General features: G+C 40.2%; 1 protein-coding gene across 6 annotated transcripts; it reads left to right on the top strand.

Annotated features, from left to right (window-relative positions):
- Positions 1 to 1874: 1874 nt before the first annotated feature.
- On the top strand, positions 1875 to 24134 carry LOC119030778 (core histone macro-H2A.1). Of its 6 annotated transcripts, none has more exons than XM_037118631.1 (9): positions 1891 to 2282; positions 4137 to 4337; positions 4782 to 4888; positions 5138 to 5329; positions 6214 to 6321; positions 13476 to 13566; positions 17367 to 17456; positions 21121 to 21295; positions 22533 to 24134. In XM_037118631.1, the coding sequence occupies exons 2-9, from the start codon at positions 4166 to 4168 to the stop codon at positions 22696 to 22698; spliced, it is 1101 nt and encodes a 366-aa protein (XP_036974526.1). In that variant the 5' UTR covers positions 1891 to 2282; positions 4137 to 4165; the 3' UTR covers positions 22699 to 24134. The 6 variants fall into 6 exon arrangements, 4 of the variants coding, with proteins under 4 accessions (XP_036974527.1, XP_036974528.1, XP_036974526.1 ...); XM_037118630.1 differs by lacking the exon at positions 13476 to 13566 and adding an exon at positions 10865 to 10964 and having other exon boundaries at positions 1921 to 2282; XM_037118632.1 differs by lacking the exon at positions 22533 to 24134 and having other exon boundaries at positions 1875 to 2282; positions 13476 to 13562; positions 21121 to 21258.
- Positions 24135 to 25352: the final 1218 nt, after the last annotated feature.

Here is a 25352-nt window from a genome sequence, read left to right as displayed (position 1 = left end):
GTGTAAATAATAAAATTACTGATGGCTGAATTCCATTTAGCTGGTTCAGTTTAAGAGGAGGGACATCGTTATTGTTTTCTGTAACACCCATGTTTTCCCAGCATCCATCTTGTCACTCCTGACAAACAGAAGTGAGAGTGGAGCACCAACATGTCAGTGTTGAAAATGCTCTGCAGAATGAGACTTAAGAAATTAATTTGAGAATATATTAACGCTTGATTTTTTTAATTGGGAGAAGCTGGATTGATAAATAATTTTTGATTTCCACTCCATGTCCTTGCAGATGTCCTGACACTTAAGCCAGGTTTCTTTTCAATTTAATATTATTTTTCACTTGAAACATCCAGCAGCACAAATCAAACCCTGAGCAGGGTCAGGTCTGACAGGTCAAACTGAAAAGATTTACCCAGGTGAGATACAATTCAATCATGGTCTCAATAATCAAATTAAATCACATTCTCTGGGATTTATGATCTGTGCTGCAGTGCCTGACAACATTTCTGGAGCAATGACAGCCTTCATCTTTGCGGTCAGAAGAACAAACAGAAGCTCCACAATGACCAAACTATCCTCTAACACTGTGCCGAACACGGCACGAGTTTCTAATATAAGCTTTGCAGGCAAGACCAAATAGAGTAAACACGTGTCAGCAATTTTACTCTGTTAAAGCGGCTCAGGCTTGTTTTGGCTTCTCTAAAGTCAACTGAGTTAGATTTCAAAGGTTACCCATTCCATGATAAGGGCTGCACAAATTTAACTTGAGCTTAAAACGCTATAGGCTACAGCTGTGTTGCCACAAGCTAATGTTAGGAGGGTTCCCAGAAAAGTCCTCTAAAACCTTTGACCTCTGCTGCACAGTTCCATCTCATTGTCCTCCTGTTTGTTTGTTTTTTGTAGGCCTACAGATATCATAGATATATTCGTGACAGATATCAACACTGCTCCAAGAAATATATTTTACACCTTCAAACATCAAAGGGTGAAAATTGTGAGTTCAGTTGTTTGGTTGATACTTCAGCACTGATTGATAAAATCTTAGCATACTAACATGCTAAGCTAAGATAGTAAACACAATAAAAAAAATAATTGCAAAAGCTTGTAAGCATTGCTGTGACCAGGTCAGCATGTTGACGTAAGTATTTAAGCTTAATGCTTAATAGCTCAGCCTCCGACTGAACTCAAAATTCAAGAAAAAATTGAATTTTTCCTTCTATTCCTCCTTTAATGTCTAGTGTTTGTATGTTCAGAGGCAAGACTCAGATAGTCCTGTGATACACGCACATTTTTGGCTCAAACAGAAACGTTTTGCGCCACAACAGCTTTTCCGGGGATGAGCTAAGTGGCAGGAAGCAGCTGAAGAGTGTGGTGTGTTTACTGGGGAAACTACAGGTCTAATGGTGCGTTCCATTGCAAGATAGGAGTCGTAATTTCCAAGATGGCATTTCCAAGCTCCAATCCAAAAGGTGTCCGGTGTATTTTCTTGGAAAATACATGCTGGACTCCCTTGCCTGAGTGAAGTGGGAATGGGGTCAATACACAAATTTTATCAGGTGTACCTGGATATAAGCTCACCTGCAAAACCTAGCAGGTGGCCATGTTGGTGTTGGTAAATTGAGTGAGACGATGTGGATCACTGAGATGATATTTTACTTAAATGACAACAAACTGTGATGTTCTTGACTTGAAAGATGATCTTTTGTCAATCATATGTGAGATTCATGGCTCACTACAATACAACCTTTTTGTTTTTTCTCTGAGATAAGGTCCCATGACATGGACATGAGCTATTGCTGCACATCTGGCAACTGATTACCATTTTTTTTTAATTCATACATTATCAAGACAATTGTATCATTTAGTTAATCAAACATGTGGATTTAGTGGGTGTCTGCAGGGGACTATTTTTACAAGGTGCCCCGCATTAGAGACACCCCTGTCGAGAGAGTTTGATGTGTGACCACCAGTAGGTCTAAATAAGATGTTTCAGCGACAGCAGAGAGGATTAAATGTGAGCTAGCATCGATCCGCTCGGACAACAGTCAGCATCTCCGTTGAAACCACGTGTTTTCTCGTCCACAGTAAATCTGTAAAGGGTTAAAGATCATCTCGGCAGCAGATTCACATTCAGCAGGTCTGCTCTCTGCTCTCCAGCAGCTGCATCGCTCCGCGGGCAGCGCTGGCTCGCTCCGATATTTCAACTCGCTGTGGATTGTGGGAGTCGAGGACTCTGCCCAGGCTTGTTACCGGAGAACCGGAGACATTTTTACGCCGTACCCTGTTCTGTAAGTAATTTGCACGCCGTCGTGTCGGGTCGCTTAAAGTCGTCCCATGTCGGGCGAGCCGGTCCCCGCTCACCGAACCGAGCCGTTAACGTTGCCATTTCGTGTTTTTTTTTTTTCCTGGCATGGAAGGCCGAGAGCGGAGACCGTGCTGCTGGAGCTTGACAGGCGGGGAGGGGAGCGGGGAGGAGGAGCGGGCAGCTGCCGCCGCTCCGCCGGGGTTATTTCCTCCCGAAAAGCTCGCTGACCTGAGCGGGCAAAATAACCTCCCGCCGCCTGACAGCTCCATTTTAGCCGTTTGTTCAGTCTCTCAGTCAGGGAATTAAATAAATGTGCCGGCGCGAGACATCCGGCGGGCTGTTGGCATGCGGAAATCGATGTCTTGTCAGTGACCAGCAGAACGGAATGCCCAGTGTGGCGGTTAGAGCCACCTACCTTCACCTGACCCGGAGTGGACAAATGCCGCAGATGTTTCGTTACTTACAAACCATCTGCCGGTTGAATAATGTAGTAATTGACACGGTGATGTTTTCTGTGGTATGAGAGATCGTCTGTGTGTGAAATCCTTTTACAATTTACTGCATGTTCATGGAAACAGCCTGGCCTTTGGTGGGGCTAATTGATTCAGTAACAACACAGCTAATTGGTGTCTGCATCTGGTACAATGAGGGAAAAAGACCTAAAACATGGCCATTTTCACGTGTCATTGAGTTATATAGCAGGTTGACATGGAGTATTAGACTTCACATAAGAGTTTCACTTCAAAAAATTATAGCTATGGGCATAATTGCATTTAATAATTGAGCATTCCCAGCATGCTAATAGCATATGTTATTAATAAGTGATCAGACAGCAGCATCCCTCGTATGATGAATCACGTTTTTTTCAGGCATGCTGTTTGACCTGAGGGGGATTTAAGTAAAACACACAGAAAGCCTAATGTGGAAATTAAGTAATTAATATGAATTTATTGGATGCTCAAGTCCAGTTTTTTATACTGACATGCTAATAGATGCAGCCCTGTGATTTGCTGTCATTAAAGAGGCACTAAATTTAAACCCAGAATGATAATATTAACAATGTTAATGAGGTAGTAATACAAAAAATATTTATCAGAAATATTTATCTTTTCATAGCATTCACAGGCTGTTCTCAGAGGAAAATTACTGTTTGAAGCGAGACAGGTGGCAGGGTCCGCTAAATAAACAAAGTCAAAGTCAGTTTGTTTATTGATTTTATTCAGTTGTGAAATGAAGAGAGTTTGTTAAGGCACCAAACAGTCAGTTGATGAAGATCTTTCTCTTCTGATTAAAACTACATGCACCTGTGAGGGGATACAGGCAGAAAACTAACTGCTGGATGTCTTCAAACAGGGTGATTAATAGACTCCTGTTAAAGGGTTTGGCCCTGAATGTGTACAACAATTATGATCTCAGTCATTATATATGTATTAATGGTTTATGGCCAGGTGTTGGGATATTAAACCTATTAAGGATTATATCGGCTGTTGTCCTTATCAAAGTTAAGGGGTATGTTTTTCAGTATATTGGTCCCATGGTAGCTTGCACCACGTGTGTTTAAAGTATTAAGTTAACAGGTGACACGTAACATGTAACCTGTCACAGGACCTTATTTGCAGATTTATATTGATTTAACACTTCCTGTAGGAGGCATGTCCTGGCTTAACACCGGGCAAGCCTGCAGCTTTCCAGTGCTGCAGCCACAGTGAGGATGAGTGTGTGTTTTCATGCTAGGTGTACTATGCATTAACAGCTTATTTGGTCTCTTTACTCACTATAAAGAAAAATCAGTCGTGTACAGATTTGTTAATGCATTCTGGTTGATGTGTCCCTGCAGAGCCTGATACTGGTTGCGACCTCAGCACCATGTCCAGCCGAGGAGGAAAGAAGAAGTCGACCAAGACGTCCCGGTCAACCAAGGCCGGGGTCATCTTCCCCGTCGGACGCATGCTGCGTTACATCAAGAGGGGCTTGCCTAAGTATCGCATCGGGGTGGGAGCACCCGTCTACCTGGCTGCAGTCCTCGAGTATCTAACTGGTGAGATTTATAGTGATTTTTAAAGGAGAGATTAAATATTAAAAATGCACATTTAGATACAGAAAACAAAGTAACTTATCTTCTTCAAACTACTGACAAAAGAGGCAGCTTCTATTGAAGAATAACTTGCTTACAAAATAGAGATATGACATTTTGTGGATACTGACAAGAAAGCATTTAAAAGCTGTTCATGCAGTATATTTAAAGATGTCCTGGTACTGGCTTGAAAGTTTTGCTCTGTACAGATGTATATTATTATTTTTTTACTCTGAACTAATTTATTAGGATCCCAGAGCCACATGAAAGTTACTGTAGTCTGTTATCGTTTAGTGAGTTTACTAAAACATTCAGAGAAAGTAAATATTCTGTACCACTCATGCTCTACGATGCTTATTGACAAAATGATAAACCTCTGCTATGTTTTTTTTTACTTCACCCATGTAGCTGAGATCTTGGAGTTGGCAGGTAACGCAGCCAGAGACAACAAGAAAGGTCGCGTCACACCACGACACATCCTGCTGGCCATCGCCAATGATGAGGAGTTGAACCAGGTCAGCTGCTGCACATATTTGGAAAAAACAGCACCATTTTAGACATGTTGTATTCATGTCAACGTAATATTGTGCCATGTTTATTTTAAAGTTATCTAACTGGCTAGCACGCTCGTCGTGTTTTCATTCTGAACTCCTGTTAGAGAAACAAATATCCTTGTTAGATAAGTTTTGGATTAATATCTTACATTTCAGGTGGTGTGGGGCAGTGTGAACCCCCCTTTTTTAACTTTTGTCCTCCTGTCTCAGCTGCTGAAAGGTGTGACTATCGCAGCAGGTGGAGTCCTGCCCAACATCCACCCAGAGCTGCTGGCTAAGAAGAGAGGAGCAAAGGGGAAACTGGAGACCCCCGTCTCACCGGCCCCCGAGAAGAAACCCAAACCTGTCAAGAAATCAGTGACCAAGAAACTGAGTGGGAAAAAAGGAGGAGGGAAGGCTAAGGTACGGCTTCATGTGATCAGGACTGACTGAATGTAGAAAATTGTGCACCTTTGATTTATTATTTGCTTGGCTGCGCAAGAGCACCAGAAGCATTTCATCATACTGTCTAAAAATAGTTGATTGGTTTATAAGCATGGCATCAAATAGTTGTTAGAGACAGATAGATAAAAAAAACAAAACAAAAATAAAAAACATTTGTTTACTTTAGAATACAAACCCAATGTCCTTACACTGGAACTCAGAAACTCAGGTTATTCAAATATACCTGTATGGTAGTTGGAAGTTGGAAAATCTCTGGCTTCATCTTACAGTCAGCATCTTCTGATTGTTCAGTCCTGTAGTTTCAATAACAGAGCACAGAAACCAGGCAGCAGCAAATAATAATTCCATGAGAATGTGATACAGATGAGAGAGATACATGTGATACAGAGATGCATGTTCAGCAGGTTTCTTTCTTATACTTGTAAATATTAATTTAACGTAATAATATAATGATGCTCATAATCAGCTATTTATTGATTTACCAGCTATTAACACCAGAAAATGAGCAGGTTGTTTGGTCTGCAGGTTCAGGTCTTCTTTCATAAGCAAGATGTTACAGGTTGAATGGTTCACATATTTTATAATTATGGAAAGAAAATAAACCAAATAAGAGAGAAAGGTTTCACATCCTTAGTAGTCAGGGAAAAGTTAAACTGACATCCAGTATCAAGAAAAATCTTAGTAGTTGCACTGAGACAAGATTTTGTTTTAGTACAACAGCTCAGGTGGTGATACAGACAGCTGACACTGACCTCTTTTGTCCCCACACAGAAAACAATATTCCTTTTGAGAGTAAAATAAAGTGTCACATAGTGTCAACATTTATTCTGTGTCCTCAACAGAAACAGGGCGAGGTAAGCAAGGCGGCGTCGGCAGACAGCACCACAGAGGGATCTCCTGTTGACAGCTTCACTGTACTCTCCACCAAGAGCCTCTTCCTGGGCCAAAAGGTCAGTTTTCTGTCTGTTATTATTAACTAACACTGGACATGTTAAGCTGAATATATGATAAACTACAGTCTGGTTTGTGCTGAATTATTTATATTATATTTATATTATTCAAATTGAATAATGACACCCATAGTTACAGATGTGCTAGAAGTTGCACTTGCCATTTAGGGATAATGGCTACTTGTGCGGTAAAAAACTTGTAAAATTGCAGGTGTACGAAATTTTGCTAGAAAGTAGCAGGGCCCATTTCTATTTCGGTTCCAGCATTTTAAGCAGAATTGGAGGCATTTCTGATACTGGTACACCTTTGTCTTTGCTTCCCCATCATAACTGAAGCAGGTGAACTTGAGGAACGATGATGTGATGATGTTTTAATGAGTTATCTGGTCTGTCTCATTGAAAGAAAACTGTTTGTGATATTTTGTTCTATAAATGTAAGTTTGAATCACAATGTACTTCCTAACAGGTTTGCTATGATTCACCTCACATACAAGCTGATACTGCTTTACAACAGAGCAGTGTACTAAGTTTAAAGTGTGATAGCAGGGATTGTGAATGCTGTGTGTAAATGCTTGTCTGCCGTATCTCAGATCTGCCAGATCTGTTAGCTCCCCGCGCTTCTGCCCTGCTGAGCATAAAATCTCTTTTTAACCCTTTTTATTGAACTGAAACATGGAAGTAAATTTGCCTAAAGTCTCATCTAAGCCCTGACAATGTTTTTTTTTTTTTTTTTCAATGATCAAGTTGCAAGATCACACGATCATGAAGATCAGAAGCTTAAAAATAGAAGTGAGTTAGAAGAACATGAGATGCAGCAGAACGTCATTGAGAGTAAGAGGATGAATGACTCAAGAGTGACGCAAGTTAGTGTCACTGTCTCCTGTATTTTAAACACTCCTAATAACTGATAATGACTGCTAATTAGTTATAATTGCCGCCTGTGCCTCAACATTACATGTACTGTGTTTGGCACTCAGATCCAGTCGTTTGGAGCGGCATCGCTTCAACAGTGAAGTCTGTGATCTTTTGCCTGTCACAAAAGCTTTTGTGGGTAGTGAACAAAACAACCCAGCAAACACTGGTCGGACAGGGACCTTGTCTTCCTGGCCTAAAATGATCCCTATTCGATTCACAAACTTCAAAGTGGTGACGAGTTGGACGTCCAATAATGGTGCAGTCAGACCCTCACTGACAAACCAGGAAATATTGATCGTATTATTGCTCCGGTAAAAAGCAACACAGGATTTTATTCCACAGTTTATTTGGTGATCAGCCTTACTGTGAAATACACTATTTTTTTTTTTATTATATAAGAAGTTTCATGCCATTTTTGTATATCTAGCGTTATCGTGATATGAGACTGTACATTCCTCACTATATCCACATATCTGATGGTTATTTATCAGAAATCTCTTTGTATTAATAAATTCTTTAAATATTGATATTGACATATTTGGCCAAAAATATTGTGATATTTGATTTTGTTGCCCAGTCCTTCCATTTATGACATGTTTTTGATGGGACTTCTAAGTATTTAGATACATATTGTGTACTGAGAGATGGCCTAACAATATCATAATATTATTTAAAGGCCTTCTACATGTTAATTATATTTCAGTCTCATCGATTTAGACCTTTATTACTAAACTGTCTTTGATTGCACATGGCAGAAATTTGACTTAAGGGCAGGTCAGGTAAAGTAGGAAGGCAGAAAGTCTAAGATAGCAAACAGCTAAGGAAAAGCTTGCTAGGATGACGTCCCTCTGACAGAAAGATAATATCCAGACGTCCGCACAACCTCCATTTTGGAACTGTAACAGGACATTTTGATTGGCTATCATTCCAGTGTTTGCTGGGACAAATAGGATTCACCAATGGTTTCTACAGGAAGATAATTTGGGGTTGTCTTGAATTTCCCTATTCATGAAAACTATATATTATACTGTAAAAACCTAATGAAAAACACTAAATGCCCTCCATAGAACAAGAAATGAGGGAAATTTACTTCCAGAGTTTCAGCTCAGTTGTTTCTTTAACCGCTGCTAATGGCACTGCATGCTTCTGGTCTACACTGCAATTGCAAGTGTTTATATATAGTTGAATACTGAGTAATTAACCTGACCTGATGTAGCACACACATGATTCTGCCAGTATCATTTGGCTACAGATTATGTTTATTGTTATTTGTAATCTTAAACAATTAACAGAACTGTCTGTTTAATTAGATGTTTTTTTTCAAAGATAGCAGCCTGTAGTTTCTGGAAAAAAAAAAAAACTGTTAAAAGAAATAGAAATTACATCCTTTTTTTGCTGAAAGATTAGAGTTTAAGCACATGTTGTCTTGGCTTTTGGTCATTAGATACATTCTTAGATTTATTCATTTAAATTCAACTTTAACACTCAGTAGCAGCAGTATTGTTCTGCTGTCGTTACACTTTCCTAATTAGCAAAATGTCTCTGTGCCTGATTGTGTATCTGACCACAGATTACAGCAGCTGTTGAAAGCAGTGGATGATAATTAATCAAATGAAAGCAGTTAACCTCCCGCTGATTGAGATAATGAACCCATAAATAGAAAAAGAAAGTCTGTTTCAGTTTTATAGACTTAATTATCGTAACTGCACTTTTCCTGCCCGAGTGTTCAGCCTCCGTCACACACTCACTGCTCTGTCACTGCTTTCACTCTCACTGCTTTCGTTTGGGATGATTTAGGCATTTTGTTACTGCGTTTAAATCCTTGGAGGTGAAATTTGTATGTATAACAGATGACTGATGAGTTTTAGATTTAGAGATACTAAGGCCAGTGCATTGAAGATTCTTGACATTTAGAAGGATACCATGACATTTTGAGATAATTGATTGAGAATATTCCTTTAGTCTCGGATGTCTTTGAAACTAGAACTGTGCGCAAGAGTTGTCTTCAACAATAAAACATGGAAGAAGTCATACAGTACAAAAAATATAAACATATTGGATTAATATTAGCAAACAAAACTGTAGTAAAAAAAACTGACAATGATACAACACTGTTCGAAAGTTTGGACTCACCTGTATTATGGATATTTGACTTCTTTTCTTCAATAATAGCTATTTAACATAAATAGATGGGTCTCAAGCTGCTGTAAGTGTTATTTTCTCGTTAAAATACGTGTTAGATAGCTCTGTATTCCAACAGTAATCGCTGTTATGGAGTGTTTGTTCAGTAGCCAGTGTTGCTCGTTCCCTGCTCATGCAGTAAAAGAGGGAAAGCATTTTCTGGTATTCCTGACTACTTTATCCAGTCCAGACAGAGAACTCCACAAAGAGACGATCCTATCTGCTGTAAAGGGCATGTGTGGTGACGTAGAGAGGAGGGAGGAGAGTGCTAACTGCAGAATGGACAGGAAGTTGGCTTAAACAACGGCAACGCTTACAGCAGCTTTTAAAGGCTTAAAGCTTCCTTTTTGTCAGTCTTCACAGTTTTTTTTTGGCTCGAAATATGTTTTCATTGGGTCGTTTGCAGTTTACTCAAGGGTTAGATTGAACTGTGAAGAACCTGTTCCTACTTAATCTAGACAGATTTCGTCACTAAGGTTCTTTTACCAATGATTTTTTTTTTTTGATTATATTATATGATATTCTTATTCAGCTGTTGCTCAGAGGTATCATATCTTTTTATCTTTCTGATAAAATGTTTTCCTTTCAAGGTAGAAAAACATTTAACTGCGAACTCCTTATACAAAATAACATCTATTTGTTGAAGCGGAATTTCTACAATCTAATTTATGTTGTTTTCAGTTCCAATCTTTTGAACAGTGCTGCACATAAAGGCATACAAAATGACATACAGTCTAAAATACCCTCTTTACACTATAAAGTAACTTAATAATAACTACAGATGGAGCCACAAAGGTGGCTAAAATGAGCCTTTATACCATTGACAACTGAATAGAGCGGAGTAGTTGTTAGTGTTGATAGCACTAGCAGTGCTTTTCATGCTACGACAGTCAAAATAACTTATTTAACCATATTTTTCAATTGTATGCCAATTGTATCCATCCCTCCTGTATGTGGCATTTTGTCTGTAGCTTAGAAATGTGGCCCTGATTATCCAGACTGTTTCTATTGACATTTTAAATAATTGAACATTTCTTAATCAATGCACCTTGCAGGCCTGCTGCCCTGTGTTGAAGCTTTTTCGGCATTACAATTTGCTCTGAACACGTTCGTATAAAAGTGGTTACAGTGAGGTCTGATTTAATGTTGACTAATGCCGATATTTTGCTTTAAACCTGATAAATCAGTGAGCAGTGTAGCAGTGATTTTGTCTGGGAGGTGATTACAATAAACTACTGTAGTCTACATTTAGCCATTTAAATTGTACACCTTACGGCACAAAAATGCATGTAGCATTTACTCACAGTCCTATGAATGAACAAAAAGTCAAGGTACCCCTTCAAGCTCTGGTGTGAATCTGGTTTTAATGGCTTTGCTTCCTCCCCTCTTCCTTCTTGCTCTCCCTCCTCGGCATGCCTCCTCACCCCCCGCCTCCCCCCCTCCGCAGCTCAACCTCATTCACAGCGAGGTCAGTAACTTGGCTGGCTTTGACGTGGAGGGGGTCATCAACCCCACCAATGCTGAACTTGAACTTAAAGATGATCTAGGTGAGCTCCCCCCACCCAACCCATCCCCTCTGATCCCACTGAGGTTTGAGATATAAAATCCTTGAATGCTCAACAGCTCAAAAGCGTCTTCTAAATTGAATCACCAGGTAATTAAGAACTCTTACAGGCTGCGGCTTGAAGGAGCTTCTTCCACCAGGTCTGTTTATTCACTCTGTGGGCAACTTTATTGATGTTATGATCATTTAGGAAAGCTGTTGGACAGTGGAAGAGATACGGACAAAATCTACAATTTATGTCGTAACCTTCAGTTTCTCTTGCAAAAAAAAAAATCATAAATGTATCCAGACAATTAAAGATCTGATGCAAAGACCACTAATACAAATATCCAGCTGAAAAACAGTTTTCAAACTTTTTTTTTCTTTCTTTTCTTTTTACTCAACTGATTAATCATTTGCAGGTTTACTTTACTTTACATTATTATTATTTTCTAAAGAGTTCATTCAAAGTTCAGAAAAAGGAGTTTATCTCAATTGTATTAACTACAGCATCCACTTTTAGCAGAACATACATATTTTAGATACTTGGATACTCCAGAGATTTTTGTTTTTAATGCATCTACACAACTTAAAATTTGGGCCTCTTAAAGGTTAACAAATTAAATGAAATTAAAGTGTGTTTACAGGTCTTTGTGAGTATTACTGTGTCTGTGAGAAGAAGTATAAATGCTGCATTCAAGTGCTCCTTGGGTGGTCCCTTTTTCCCAAGTTGGAAAGTCATTCTTCTGACTTCAGTGTGTTCATGTGCGTCATGTCAGAATGTGGGACCAACACGGATACTTAGAATTTTATGTCTCAAACAGTGTTCAGACAACACGTCGACGGCTGTTTCCAGTCTTTGAGTGGCACGGAAGCACAAAGTAAACAATACAATGACTCTTTGGTAAATGTTTCTTACCATTAACACAAGGTCTACTTTTGTCCTCCATGTTTCAGTTTTTTCAGACTTTACAATAATTACGACAGCACATGAATGCACAGTAAGCCCTATGTGGCTCCAGTGATGTCATCCAGTAGCTAAGTTGCATTGTGGGTAATGTGGGCTACTGAAGAGAAGATGAATGCATGGAATTAAAAAAACATTGTCTCTGGTTCTGCTTTATTGATTTAACTGATAATGATTCTAACGGTGTTATAGAAGTGCAATAAAGTAGTGGACTGCCACCTACATTACCCACAATGAAATTTAGCCACAAAGTGACATTACTGGAAGCACTTAATCAGATCACATGCAGCTTCTTCTGCAGCCACAAAAGCCACTTTTTTTCACATATGCTGTTGCAATTCCCAAGACCTGTGAACACGCTTTAATGTGTTTTTGGTGAATTGGTGGAGTTAAACATTTCAGTAAGACAGATTTAATTGAAATAAACCTCTGTCAAATTACATGAAGATTTCAGTAAACCCCAGTGAGAGATGCAGCCTTTGTCTAAGTATACTTTGAAAGGCTCTAACCTTCTAGTTTTTTCATGCGCTTCAGGGAACTGAACTTGAACTTTAGTTGCAAAAACAGGAAGTGTGCTTTATTTCTGGCAGTTTGACACTTGCCTTGTAAACCTCATCCGTAGCGAACTCTTCTCTGCAGAACTACTTGTTGATGAATGAAATATAAAAATAAACACGTCTTGATGTTGCTCACGGTGGAAAAATCTGGTGAAGATCATAACTTCGATCCTCTGATCTAACTATCCTCTGACCCTGCTTATATTTTTTACTTAAAATATAGAGCAGAATGACTTTTCTCTTTTAAAAAAAGATGGATTAAATTCCCAGTAGCATAACATGAATTTTTCAGAAGACATTCAAGGATTTTTTCAGAGCTCCTCAGAGCAGTGATCCTGCTCACTCTTCTCATCATGCAGATGTGTTCAGGTTCATTCCAGGTTGTCCTCCTTTCAGATGGCTGCCAGACCTTTATGAAGAGTTTGCCTAATTTTAGGACAAGTATTGGAATGAAACAGGGCACCAATTTAAGGAAGAAAAAATGATATGAACCTCCTCGGTTAGTGGCTCGCTATAGCCCGACTGTGAGGTCGGTGGCCTGGAGTGTGATCATAAAATTCTTTGCTCATTTTAATGAGCCAAGAAATCAGGACGACAGTTAGTCAGAAAACAGATCCAAACAAAGTTGCTCCACAATTTTAAAAGCTATAGAAAATAACATGTTGTTATTTTAAAGTGCACTCAAATATGTAGTCTTTGGTGCCAATGACTGTGAGCTGCAAAAGTTTGTTAATTTACTGTATTTCTGGCTAACTGTGTTCCGTCCTGCTTCCTGATTACATGATGCAGCTCAGCGTGTCACAGGTGCTTCCTTGTTTCCTGTGATCAGCCAATAAAGAGTGCGCTCACTTCTTTGTCTCTTTCTTTCCTGTTCTTGTAGTTCATCTGTTTTTTTTGCTCTACGTTTTGGTCCCATCTTGTTCCTGATCACTCACTGTGTTTTTACCACCATTGTTATTTGCCTGTTGTTTGTTGTTGTTGTCGTCTGTAGTTGCAAGTTGTCCAAGCTGACATTTCCACCGTGGAGAGCGACGCTGTCGTTCACCCGACCAGCTCCGCCCTCTATACAGGTGGTGAAGTAGGTAAAGGAGCCATCAACATAATGGAGACCACAACTGCCTGTCTGCTCTCTCTCTGCATATCTCAGATGGTCTGCACTGCAGTCTGTGGACACGCATCACAGCAGCAGAAGCTCATCTTTTATTCTATAACTCCCTGCTGTTCTTACTCTCAATGTTTCGCTCTAGTATTTGTGTAATTTAGTGAAACATTGACTGAAATAACTATTATTGTATCACGAGTGAGAATTAACTTGCAGAGGCTTGAAATATGCAAGTAGGGACTACTTTATGCACGCAATTAAGTGCTTGTGGGGAAACTCCAGTTTCCAGGATTAGAAAGTCAGCTGCCAAAGACTGCTGCAGTCACACGCTATGTTTTCAGTAAACCTCACCCAGAAGACAAACTCAATGTGGACATTGTGAAAAGGATCATTTGAATTTGGCAGTTCACCGCTGTGAAAACAGAGGCGCCGGCAGCTGACTTTTCTCAGATGTCAGAGATTTCTGCTTTATTCCCCACCAAAAATGAGAAGTTCCTAGTTTCTACTTGCAACAGGGCTCTTTCTCTCAAAGCAGCATTAATGAAGTTAGCTGGATAACATGAAACATCATGGACTGAAGAAGAAGAAAGCACAGCACAACAAAAAGAAAGCCTCCATTCATTGGACAAGGGTGGCTGGGGGGCGCCAGTGGGTGGCAATGCAGAGAGATTAGGCAAAAAAACAACTGAGAAATTGTCTGACAAAGAAGTCAAACCCATGTCAATATTTGCCACAGTATAACCCGATGTCAACCGACAAGCCAAAAGTAATTAGACCGTTTACTTGTGATCGATGTCAGATGGAAGGTTTTGCCCTGATTATTCTCCCAAGTTGTGAAATCCCTGTGCAAAGAGAGGAAGAAACACTGCACATTGATTCCATTGACAGCTGCTAATGCTACGGTAACAGAGGGCTGACCGAACAGCTAATAACAAGTTTACAGTGCGTAGGGTGACAAAAACACAACACTCACCAGCAAAATTCACAGATAATCTGCTCCTACAAATGGACCGTTCTGTCTCTCTTATGAGAGTGTCTGTCTGATAAAGACAGACAGAGCCAGAACAAGTTTCTCCTCGATTATCTGGACCATGGCAAAGGGTGACAAGTCGAATATATGACCGGTTGCCTTAAAAACAGCAGCAGTGACTGTATCAGTGCCTTTCTTAACAGTTTAGAGATTTTCAATCCAAAGCTCTGTGAAAAGACACTGGGACCAGTCAACGCCTGCTCCATTAGACACGATGCTGCCACTTGCTATGTGGACACGGGCCCCTAATAGGATTAAATTATAAAGTTGGGCCAACTTCACAGTAATATCATATTAAATTTTCTGGCCTTTATTCAACATCATATCACTGGAACTTAAACTTGACTGGTGCGTGGAGGCATACAACCACGAGGCATTATTCTACTAGTGTTTGAGATGCCTTCAAACTCATGGATCTGTTATTTAAACTGGTCCTCCTGGATTGTCTTTCGTTGTTGGTGCACTTGTTACCTGACCTGGCGCGCCCTCACCAATGCAGCTTCTTACACTGCTTTTAGTCTGAAGGCACTATAAATTAGTAATCCTGCTTCGTGAAACAGATGCATTAGCTACACGATCCTTATCTGAATTGTCTGACCCCAAAAACATTCACTGCCTAAAGCAACTTTCAAGTCTTTGCAAGTTTGTTTTACAGCATATGACACACTATAGCCAGCCTGCAAAATGTGTAAAAGCAGGAATAAAGTCCTGAGACATGGTGGCCAGTGTGTTGCTCTCTACTTCCATTTGTTACCCCTACTAGTCATTAAATATCAGTGTTAAGAAAATGTGGTTTACACAGCGGAGTTGAGTGCAGTTTCGTAATACATACAGGACTTGATGCTGCTGCTGCTTGATGTTGCTTTGCTCTACTTGGCTGAAATGTGGCCAATTTAGGGCTCGCTTCATATCCTGTGACCTCCGTCCCCTCGACCGTGCTGTTGGTCCAGCTGGTTAGAAATACAACCCACTAAGTCTTTGATTGAGACATTAATTTTCCTGAAGCCTCAAATGAAAACAACTGACAATCGCTTGTCATTAAAAGGGGCAGTTCGGCCCTTGATCAAAAGTACACATTTTCCCAGTAACTTGTAGTGCCATTTCTATTTTGGTGTGAGTTTCCGAGGTTGTGTTGATAAAGCAGTAGAGATTCTGCCTTTTCTGGAATATAATGGAACTAGAATGCACTTGGCTTGTGCTGCTGAAAGTGGCAATAGAATACATTTGAAAAAATCAGCAGTGTGATGCCCCAGTAAGTCTGCCGATAGAGTGTCTGCCCCATGTACAAACGCTGTGTCCTCGCCACAGCAGCCCAGAGTTTGAATGACCTGACCCCCTCTCTCTCATCCCATTTCCTGCCACTCTGTAAATAAAGCCATGAAAAGGTCCAAAAAATATGTATGAATAAAAAGCAACAGCAGTGTCTCTCTCTAGAAATCATGCCCAAATTACTCAAGATAATATACAGACCTTCCTAGCAAACCACAGTCATCAACTATTCATCACGAAGTAGGCGCTCATCCGGCAGGTGTAACGTGGTAGAAAGTTCCTACGTGAAACAGTTTGCTACAAGGTCTGTAGATTATTTGGTGTAACCAAATTGTGACTCATGGAAAGAGACATTACTATAGAGTAGTGTTGTCACAATAGCTGTAATACAATACCTTGAAAAAGCAGATATTCTGTAACATGTTTGATGCCAGGGAGAACATTTTATACAACTTTGAGGGCAAAGAATTCAATTTTTTTATTAAAAGAGAAGTATATCAAGGCTTGTGTACTATGTGATGATAACAATAGCATTTTAGATGTTGAGAAGAGTCGGACACTGTGAGAGAGCAAGAAAGCACAGCTGGTATCAGTATCGATACTGCGGAAAGTGTGCCATCTAGATCCTTTATATTAGTGGGATGGCAGACGTCTGCACAGCCGATATCTCCAAACTCGGCATTGCACACCAAAACAATCTAGATGAATAAATAGCACTACAGATAAGAGGAAAATATGAATTTTGTTTTCAGGGTGAGCTGTCTCTTTTAAATTGTTCTTTTGAATAGACTTTCTCTCTTTGCCTGTTTATAATGAAATAGCTGCCAGATCATTAATTTCTCTGGCTGTGATGGATCTGAATCACCTCTCTGCTCTCTGGTTTCCTCTGTTGCTCCTCTCTTTAGCCAATCTGAAATAGTGGAGTGACTCAGTTCAACCATCACAACAACTTTTCCCAGTGGTCACATAAGCTCTACATTTAAATTCTCCTCCCCTGTTTTTCTGTAAGTGTCAAACATGGCATCATCTATAACATGCTGCTAGCTGTTTTCCTCATTAAACAGTCTTTTCCCTTCGTAATTTTCTGAGTAAAAGAAAGAAAAACCTCAGTGCATTGCAGAAAGTGAGCCAGTATGTGAGGTCAGGGGGAAGTAATTAGGGACTAGGGCTTTAATTCATTAGTTTAAATGACTCAGAATGAGTCATTTGGAAAATGGTAGCTTTGTAACTTCATTTGTGAGACTTTTTCTGAGTCTAACAAATAAAGTAACAGAGGTAGTTTTGCTGCATCAGAGCTCAGAGATTCAGAGAGACGTTACGTGAAATGATTGACAGCATCGTCCTTGTCCTGGCTACCTGTCTGCCTGCCTACCTGCCTGCTGCCTGTCTGTCTGCATGACATCACCTCTCCTCTTCCCTGCTGTGTGTTTGTCAGCTCCATGTTTGGATGTAATCACTCCAGTCCTCTGTTTGATTTTCAGGCTCTGCTCTGGAAAAGAAGGGAGGGAAGGAGTTCACTGATGCGGTGCAGGAGCTGAAGAAGAAAAACGGCCCTCTGGAGGTGGCTGGAGGTAAGTGCACAAAGACAGAAATGGCAGGATTACATGCCAGTGCCTGCTGCCTACCTAGTGAGCAGAGTTTGTCATGTTTGTCATGTCCGCCCAGGGAGCCAAGTTCAGGTTTTTACCTTGATTATGTCAGGGTCTGTCGGTGTGACTTTCAATTCAAACAGAAGCCTTTTTTTATGTTCAACTAGCAAATGTTGTTGGTTATACAATTATGGCTTTAGTCGATACAAAAATTAATCTAAATCTAAATGAATCCCGAGTAACATTGCACAGCGTACAGTACTCTTAGAATAACAAACGGTGGGAAATGGGTAAAGGGGCGTTCACACCAACTGTGTTCTAATTGTTGTAACTCAGTATATGTCACCATCCACACCAAAACTATAATGACAATGGCAAACAGTATTGTTGGGATCACTCACAGAGCGATTTGATGAGCGATAGAAACACTGACAATCAAAATCCATAAAATTTGCCAACTTGATTTTAGGTGGCAATGAGACCATGCCAGGTACACAGCTGCATGCTCCAGCTGTGACGACTGCTTGGGAAAAAGGATGCTGATGACTTGATACTGCAGTGTGATGTATAGAGAAATAAGCAAACAAAACAGAAAAAAAGAAAAGAAATTTGTAGATGAGAGGAGGAGAAAAAACTATTTCTTAAGTCTCCCAGTATGTGAAATTTGCAGCCTTTTATTATGCTATAGAAGCGTTTAACAAGTGTGAATGTGACACTCAAATGGATTTTGATTGGTTGTCAGTATTATTATGTATCATTCATCAAATCGACATGAAAGTGATGGGATCTCAACCAGCCAGGCGGTCATCCTGACCAGACCTGGTTAAGATCAACCATAAAACAAGTTCATCAGGATGTTTGAAATACCTTTAATAAGGCCAGGAAGGAATCACAGTTATTCGCCAAGTTGTTCAAGTAGAAGTTGAGTTTAATATTCCAAAAACTGGACTGGATGTGTTGACAATGAGGCTAAATAAGTCAAAGAGGAGAGTTTTTGGTGGTTTTCCTGCTTAAAGTTGTTGTTACAGTTAACATTCTTGGTGTTTGATCCTGTATAATAGAAGCTAAAAACGGGTGAGAAAAGATCAGACACTAAACACTGCTCAGCTTCAGCCCTGTATAGTGTACAGGTCGTTCAGAAGCTTCCCTGTCCAGTGTTAGTATGTTTTGTGATCGCGGACACTTTCATGCCGTTCTGAGCAGAAGATGAAAAGAGATATTTGAATGTCATACGTGAAGACGCTTTTGCTTTGTGTGAACGTACACTGCAATCATCTCGTCCTCTGTCGTCATTCTGTTTTGTATTCGTGCTGCCTCTCGCTTGATCTGTGACTTTCTGCCAATGTCACAGTTAGAGGAGTTAGAAAGTGCATATTGATCTACTCCAGCGCCACCCAGCTCCTATGACAGTGATGTCAGTATGTCCTGTAAATCTCTCTCTCCACACGCACACACACACACACACACACACACACACACACACACACACCAAGTTAAACAGGGCTGGGTCCGTTTGGCGTCTGCTTCCACATTCAGCAAATGATGTCAGAACACTGCTGCAAGGATTAGCTCTCTGGACGAGATCACACAGATTTGACTGATTCGTTCTTCTCTTAAAAGCCGAGTGTTGCCCGAGTTTCCTTTTTATTATCAAACTTTTTAGAGAAACTGAAAGCGATCAAAGACATTTAGTACTGGCACATAATATCTGTTCTTGGCGACTTCAGCGTCTTCAGAGAGCCATATTGTTTGAGCCTTTACAGATTATTTTATCTTTCAGTCCATTTGTCTCCATCTCTTATCCTTTCTCCATCTGCCTTTCGCTCATTATTCATCACTCACACTCATTTTTTTAAACACCCCTCCTGCCTTCACCACTGCGCTCTCTCTCACATTCAGCCAAGTTAGCTCAGCATCATAATCCCGGTCTCTGTGTGGAGCTCATAAATAGATTACCAGGTGACTGAACACCGAGCCAGCGAAACCTGTCAGGGATTCTGGGGATCTTGACCAGCCAGGCGGTCATGCTGACCAGACCTGGTAAAGAACAGCTGTAAAACAAGTTCTTAAGGATTTTTGAAATACTTGCAAAAAAGTATTTTCTCGTCTGGATTTTGTGAGAAACTAAAGGCCATGAAGGTATCAGGCTTTTTCCCCCCCAAGTAATTCAAGCAAAAGATGCGTTTAATATTTCAAAAACTTGACTACAGTATATTATAGTATATTACAGTTTATTATAAAGAGTGGCTGTATATGTTGACAGTGTGGCTAAATATGTTAAAGAGGAGCTTTTTGTTATTTTGCTGCGATTTCTAATATCTGTTATCAGAGGTATTTGCAAATACAATAAAAAGGTGAATGACAACTTGTTTATTGTTTAATTGGCAATCAGAGGCACATTTATAACCTTTATTTCAAATTATTTATGAGTGATGAATTTTACTATGTCTGAGTGCTATAGATTAATCATTGATCATCCTTTTGACAATATATTACAGGTGTGTGTGACACTGAGCAGCTGTTCTGATACACACCCCTCTGTTAAAATACAAAGTGTCAGGTCAAAGTGAATTGTGCTTATTTTCTGTTCTTAGAGGTTTAATGAGTGTTGGAACGGACACAAGTATAGATAAATAGGCGTTTATACAACCCTTTATTGTGAAAAGGGAAATGAAGCTTGTGCACATGCACCCGTTTCTACAAAGATTGAGATCGTCAAAACAGAATCAGACGTATAAACAGCTTTATAAAATCTGACGGACAGACTGCCTCTGTATATTTGTATGTTTCTGTCTTTGTGTGTACTCACAGTTTTATGCATCTGGCCCTTTGTGGCTGTAGAACAATTCTGTTGCACATAGGCATTAATTTGATTCATATTTCTTGCATAAACATTGACTTTTTTGTTTTTTGGATGGAATAAATGACATTGGTTGGCATTAGCTGCTGTAGCCACTTGGCATCTGTAGAGAACACCACACTCCAACTACATCAACACCACCACACACTGTTGCTCCTTCTCAAACTATAGGTCTGAACGTTGCGAGCAGTCATGAAACCTGTAATCATCGTCGTGCACACACTTCACCTCACCGTCAGATCACACATGCACTCACTCTGCTGTGAGAAGTCCCTCCATCCTCTCTGTGTGCCATCTGGAAATCAGCTCGTCCTCTGCTTTGACTCCAGGTCCCGTCACACGTTAGCTGTGCGCTAATAAAATCTGACTGCAGGCTTTTTTTACTTCACAGAATCAGGGTTTTGGCTGAGTTTCACTGTCTACAGCTGCTGGTTTGTCTCCTCTGTTCTCTTGTCTACTCTTCTTCTCGTCCCTGTTTTTCCTCCCCTCCCTTATGTTTCTCCTCTTCAGCTGTCTGGAGAAGTGATTTCTCCGGCCCACCTTAGTGTAATAGCCGTTGCCAAATCATTTAAAGCTCTGGGAGATTTGCTACATACATTTTCCACAAGGAAAAGTGTTATTTTAGCGTCTCAGCCCTTTGAACTCAACTTTTGGGTTTTGACTTCTGACAAAACTGGATAACGAAGCTGTACTGTACGCAGTGGACACAACCTGAGGAAATCCAGATGAACAGGTTTACTTCCTGCACAGCCGATCTTTATCCTGTCTCTCCTCTCCATCCCTCAGCTGTGTTGACCGGCGGCTTCGGTCTGCCCGCTAAGTACGTCATCCACTGCAACAGTCCGGGTTGGGGCTCCGACAAGTGTGAGGAGATGCTGGACAAGACGGTAAAGAACTGTCTGGCTCTGGCTGATGAGAAGAAACTCAAGTCTGTTGCGTTCCCCTCCATTGGTAGCGGGAGGTAAGAAAAGTGTGAAGTGTTGCATCATGCATTCCCTTAATATGAGGTGTTTTTGTCTAAATCTGAAGACTCAAGTTACTTTCCTGATGCCATTTATGCAGCATATCTTCATTAACATCAGTCTAATAGAGGGCATTTCCATTCTGGCTTCAGTCTAGTCTAAAACAGAAAGCCCTTTGCCAAAAAACTGTAGCTATATGAAAACTATACAAACCTGGTACCCGACCAAGAACCTGTACGTGACTACAAGAGGTCGGTATTTTCTCACACGTCTCCATAACACTGTGAGTGGCATTCTTGCACCATCAGCAGTAAGTAGTTGTGCTCCTGTGTCTCTACCCGCCCGTACTTTTGTTTTCCTTGTTTTCTTTGTTTAAGTCAAAACGCGAGTTGACATAGTTTCCTGGCAACAGCGATAAACACCTCCATTCACACAAACATGCCACTTAGTGGAACAACGGTGAGGAAGTGTGAATGTTACAAGTGGAGTTTACAGAAGTTAGTCTCAACCATTCTGGCAAAGCAAAAAAACGTCTTTTTGTGAACCCTCGTCATGAGTTATTCAAAGAATAGTGTTCCCTTCTCAGATTGCTCCATTTAAATGTTTTTAGAGGCCTGAGAAGGTAAAACTGTCCAAGATTTGACATCGATAAAGCAAAGACAGAGAGAAAATTCCTCAAAACCAAACTAAACTAAAACTTTGTTTGGCAGAAGCACATTAGCACTGTTGCAACAGTCCACAACTTCAGTCAAGACCTCAGATTTATAACAGAACTAGATGAATGCTAAGATGGCGCTCATTCAGTCCACTGAGAATTGCTCGCCTGCTGCATACGGGCACAAGTTTCTAGCCTCCAGGTTACTTCCTGGATATGTTGCCCGTTGAATATGCCTAGTAGAGTTTCTCCCACGAGTCCCCACCCAGCCCAAAGACTGTAAGCTGTCATGATTAAAAATAAAAGGAGTGATAACTGACATTGTGTGCGGTTCGAGGTGGCCTGTCAACAGTCCTACAGACGTCTCCTTTGTAATGGTGCTCTCTGGCGACTCTCAGGTTGGAAACTACTGACGGGGGGCAATCAACATTTAAGAAATAGCTTTACAGTGATTTGCAGAGTTTTTGAGAAATGTGTGGTAAACACACTCGTACCAAACTACAGGACAGGTAAATAAAAAATGACCGGTGTCTCCAGTGTGTGACCACATGTCACTAAAGGTTTGTGTTCTCTTCTGTCAGGAATGGTTTCCCGAAACAGACGGCGGCCCAGCTCATCCTGAAGGCTATCTCCAGCTACTTTGTGGCCACCATGTCTTCCTCCATCAAGACCGTCTACTTTGTGCTGTTTGACAGCGAGAGCATCGGCATCTACGTGCAGGAAATGGCCAAGCTGGAGACGAGCTAAGAGTTTGGAGCGTTCGCCTCTTTCCCCCCTTTCCCCCCTCCACTCTGTTTTTTCCTGCGAGGAAATAAGAAGGTGTTTATTAGTGATTTGTTTAATATGAAGAGAAGAAGAAAAAGAAGAATCTTTCTATAGGCCGGGAACTTGTTTTTGCATTATGTTTGTATTTTTCCTATATTGTTTTTAATTTCTTATTTACTTGTTGACCTCTGGCGTTTAAATGTAAAAAGTGCACTGTTCATTCTGCGGTCTTTTAATACAAGCAGTGCCACACGAAAACAAGTGGAAAGACTCACATTAAAACTTAATTTTCATGGTATTTACGGAAAAAACATGTAATGAGAAATAGCTACACCTCAATTACCAGGCTTCCAGAGAAGTCCAACGAATACGGGTTAATGCATGTAATGGCAGTAAAGATAATAAAAAAAAGCTATTCTCTTTATTTTGATCTAAAAAAAAAAAAAAAAATCACACAAGACACTTAATTCAGTGTATTTTTGGTATCAGTTGTGCGTTTTGGAACATCTCTGTTGATAGTACTGTAAAATGAGAAGGTAGAGTATAAAGAAAAGTTCGGTCTGGTCTTCAGGACACTAATATAACAGAATTATGGATTGAGTTTTTTGTTTTTGTGTTGTGTGTTGCAAAATTGTTTCCTCGTGTGCTGCAGAAACCTTGAATTTCCAGTAATCAGTTAAATGAGATGCCTTTATACTATATATACTCTTCCTGGTACTAAAGTCATACGTTCATACTGTAAACTGGACACCTGTCGGTCGTCATTTATGGTGACAATTATTATTTTATGATATAAAATAGAATTGGAGACTGGAGGTTTTTGCAGGGCACGGATGGGTTATATTGTGTGTTCCTATGAGTGTTGATATAGATGGAGTATTTGTGAAATGTTATAGTAAAAATACTGGACTGTAACATAGATTTTTATTTTATATTTTAATTTTCACACTGATTCTGAAAGGTAGGCAGGTGATTTGGAAGCAAAAAGAAAAACAAAGGAAGAGATCGATTTTGTGTGTTTTGTCTTTGTTAAGCCATAAATCAGTTGTTCTCATTTTTGCTGGAACATTGAGGCTTTCTGCTGTTCTGCTTTTTGGTTCGCCCCTTTCATTCAGCCGCCACTAGATGGCTCCCTGTGATCACAAATTGGATTTTTTCATCTCAGCCATTTTCTATGCAGCTGCAGGCCTCTTCACAACAGACGCTTGGTTCGATTTGAGTTGGATTTGAATTGGGATTTGACGGACGTATACGAGGAACACGACTGCTCTGCTGCATTTGGACTTTTCAAAAGCCTAACTTTCTTATAAAAAAGAAAATGTAAAATGCTTTCTAAAGAGTTGCTACAATTGATGATTATACAAAAAAAAAAAAAAGTCTGTAAACACTCCGGTAATAAAATATCTTTAAAAAAATCACCACTTTGTTCCTCCTGAGTTCATTTTTGGGTTTAATACTCATCACCGGGACTGTGCCTAGAACCTGCGGGGATGAGATAAATTAAAGAGTGTGAAGTTTAATTGTAAGAGAAAATGAATTGATCCCCATGGAAATGACTGTGTGTGTGTGTGTGTGTGTGTGTGTGTGTGTGTGTGTGTGTGTGTGTGTGTGTGTGTGTCTGTCTGTCTGTCTGGAGTCTTTTAATAAATCTATCTCTACTGTATTAAGGTAAGAATAATCGATGTGTTGCAGAGGGAATAGCTGGAGGATGACATGCTACATTTATTTGATTTGACTGAGAGCCACACTGAAAGCCTCAGGATCCCCAGCTCAACCAATCAACTCTACAAGCGCGTGTGTGTGTGTGTGTGTGTGTGTGTGTGTGTGTGTGTGTGTGTGTGTGTGTTTCCATACAGTATTTACGAGGGCCAAATGGTGTCACAGTGAGAGAAGAGGATTGTCTGTGTGAGGCGCTTCTGATCATCTTGAAGGTGAGCAAAGAGAAGACCGACTCAAAGGAGCATTATGAACGTTTAACACTGTTGTGTTGGACGAGCCTGCTTTCTTTGCTCACCTGTAACAACCTCTCATCTGTTTTTGCATACAGCTTCCCCAAAACCTGATCCCGCTTTGAAAGGCACAAAGATGGAGCACAAGCAAGCTTAACATGCAAGCATCAGGTATCTCAGCATATCTTATAATCTAACGTTACTTAAGTCACTTCAGTTAGGAACAAACATATACTGCTAGCTTCAGTTTGTATCATGTTTGTGGTGTAGTTTTAAGGGTTGGTACGTTTAAGTCACTACGTCAGCTTTGCATTCACACTGGACTCAGACAGCAGTCAGACAGCAGTCTAACCTCCAGCCTCCTCCTTATTAACACTTTCTCACTCTTTAAACTTAACCTCCTTTTGCAGTCTTACATATTACTAAAGCCACAGACTTGTTTGGTTACTGTGCCCGGCTGGGAGACTTGATTTGCTGACTTAAAGCCCCCCTCCAGTGTATTTTGGTGTCTTTTTTTTTTTTTTTACAATGTTTTGTATATTTCTGAGTCCTCACTTGACAATGTTGATGAGCCCTTTTTGACAAATGGATGTATGACTATATAGTGGCCTGGGGATGACGTAGTTTTGTAGTCCGACCCGATGGCCTTTGCGTTTTTTTAAATTGGATTTTGGACTCCTGATGAAA

Source organism: Acanthopagrus latus, chromosome 13, assembly GCF_904848185.1.
Source record: "Acanthopagrus latus isolate v.2019 chromosome 13, fAcaLat1.1, whole genome shotgun sequence".
NCBI lineage: Eukaryota > Metazoa > Chordata > Actinopteri > Spariformes > Sparidae > Acanthopagrus > Acanthopagrus latus.
This window is presented reverse-complemented; position numbering and strand designations above follow the sequence as displayed.

What these genes read in the sequence shown, in the direction of transcription:
- LOC119030778 (XM_037118630.1), top strand. Translation starts at nt 4,166, where the DNA reads ATGTCCAGCCGAGGAGGAAAGAAGAAGTCGACCAAGACGTCCCGGTCA. An exon ending in ATGATGAGGAGTTGAACCAG is followed by an intron (nt 4,889 to 5,137) that starts GTCAGCTGCTGC and finishes CTCCTGTCTCAG; the next exon opens with CTGCTGAAAGGTGTGACTAT. An exon ending in CCCTCCATTGGTAGCGGGAG is followed by an intron (nt 21,296 to 22,532) that starts GTAAGAAAAGTG and finishes CTCTTCTGTCAG; the next exon opens with GAATGGTTTCCCGAAACAGA.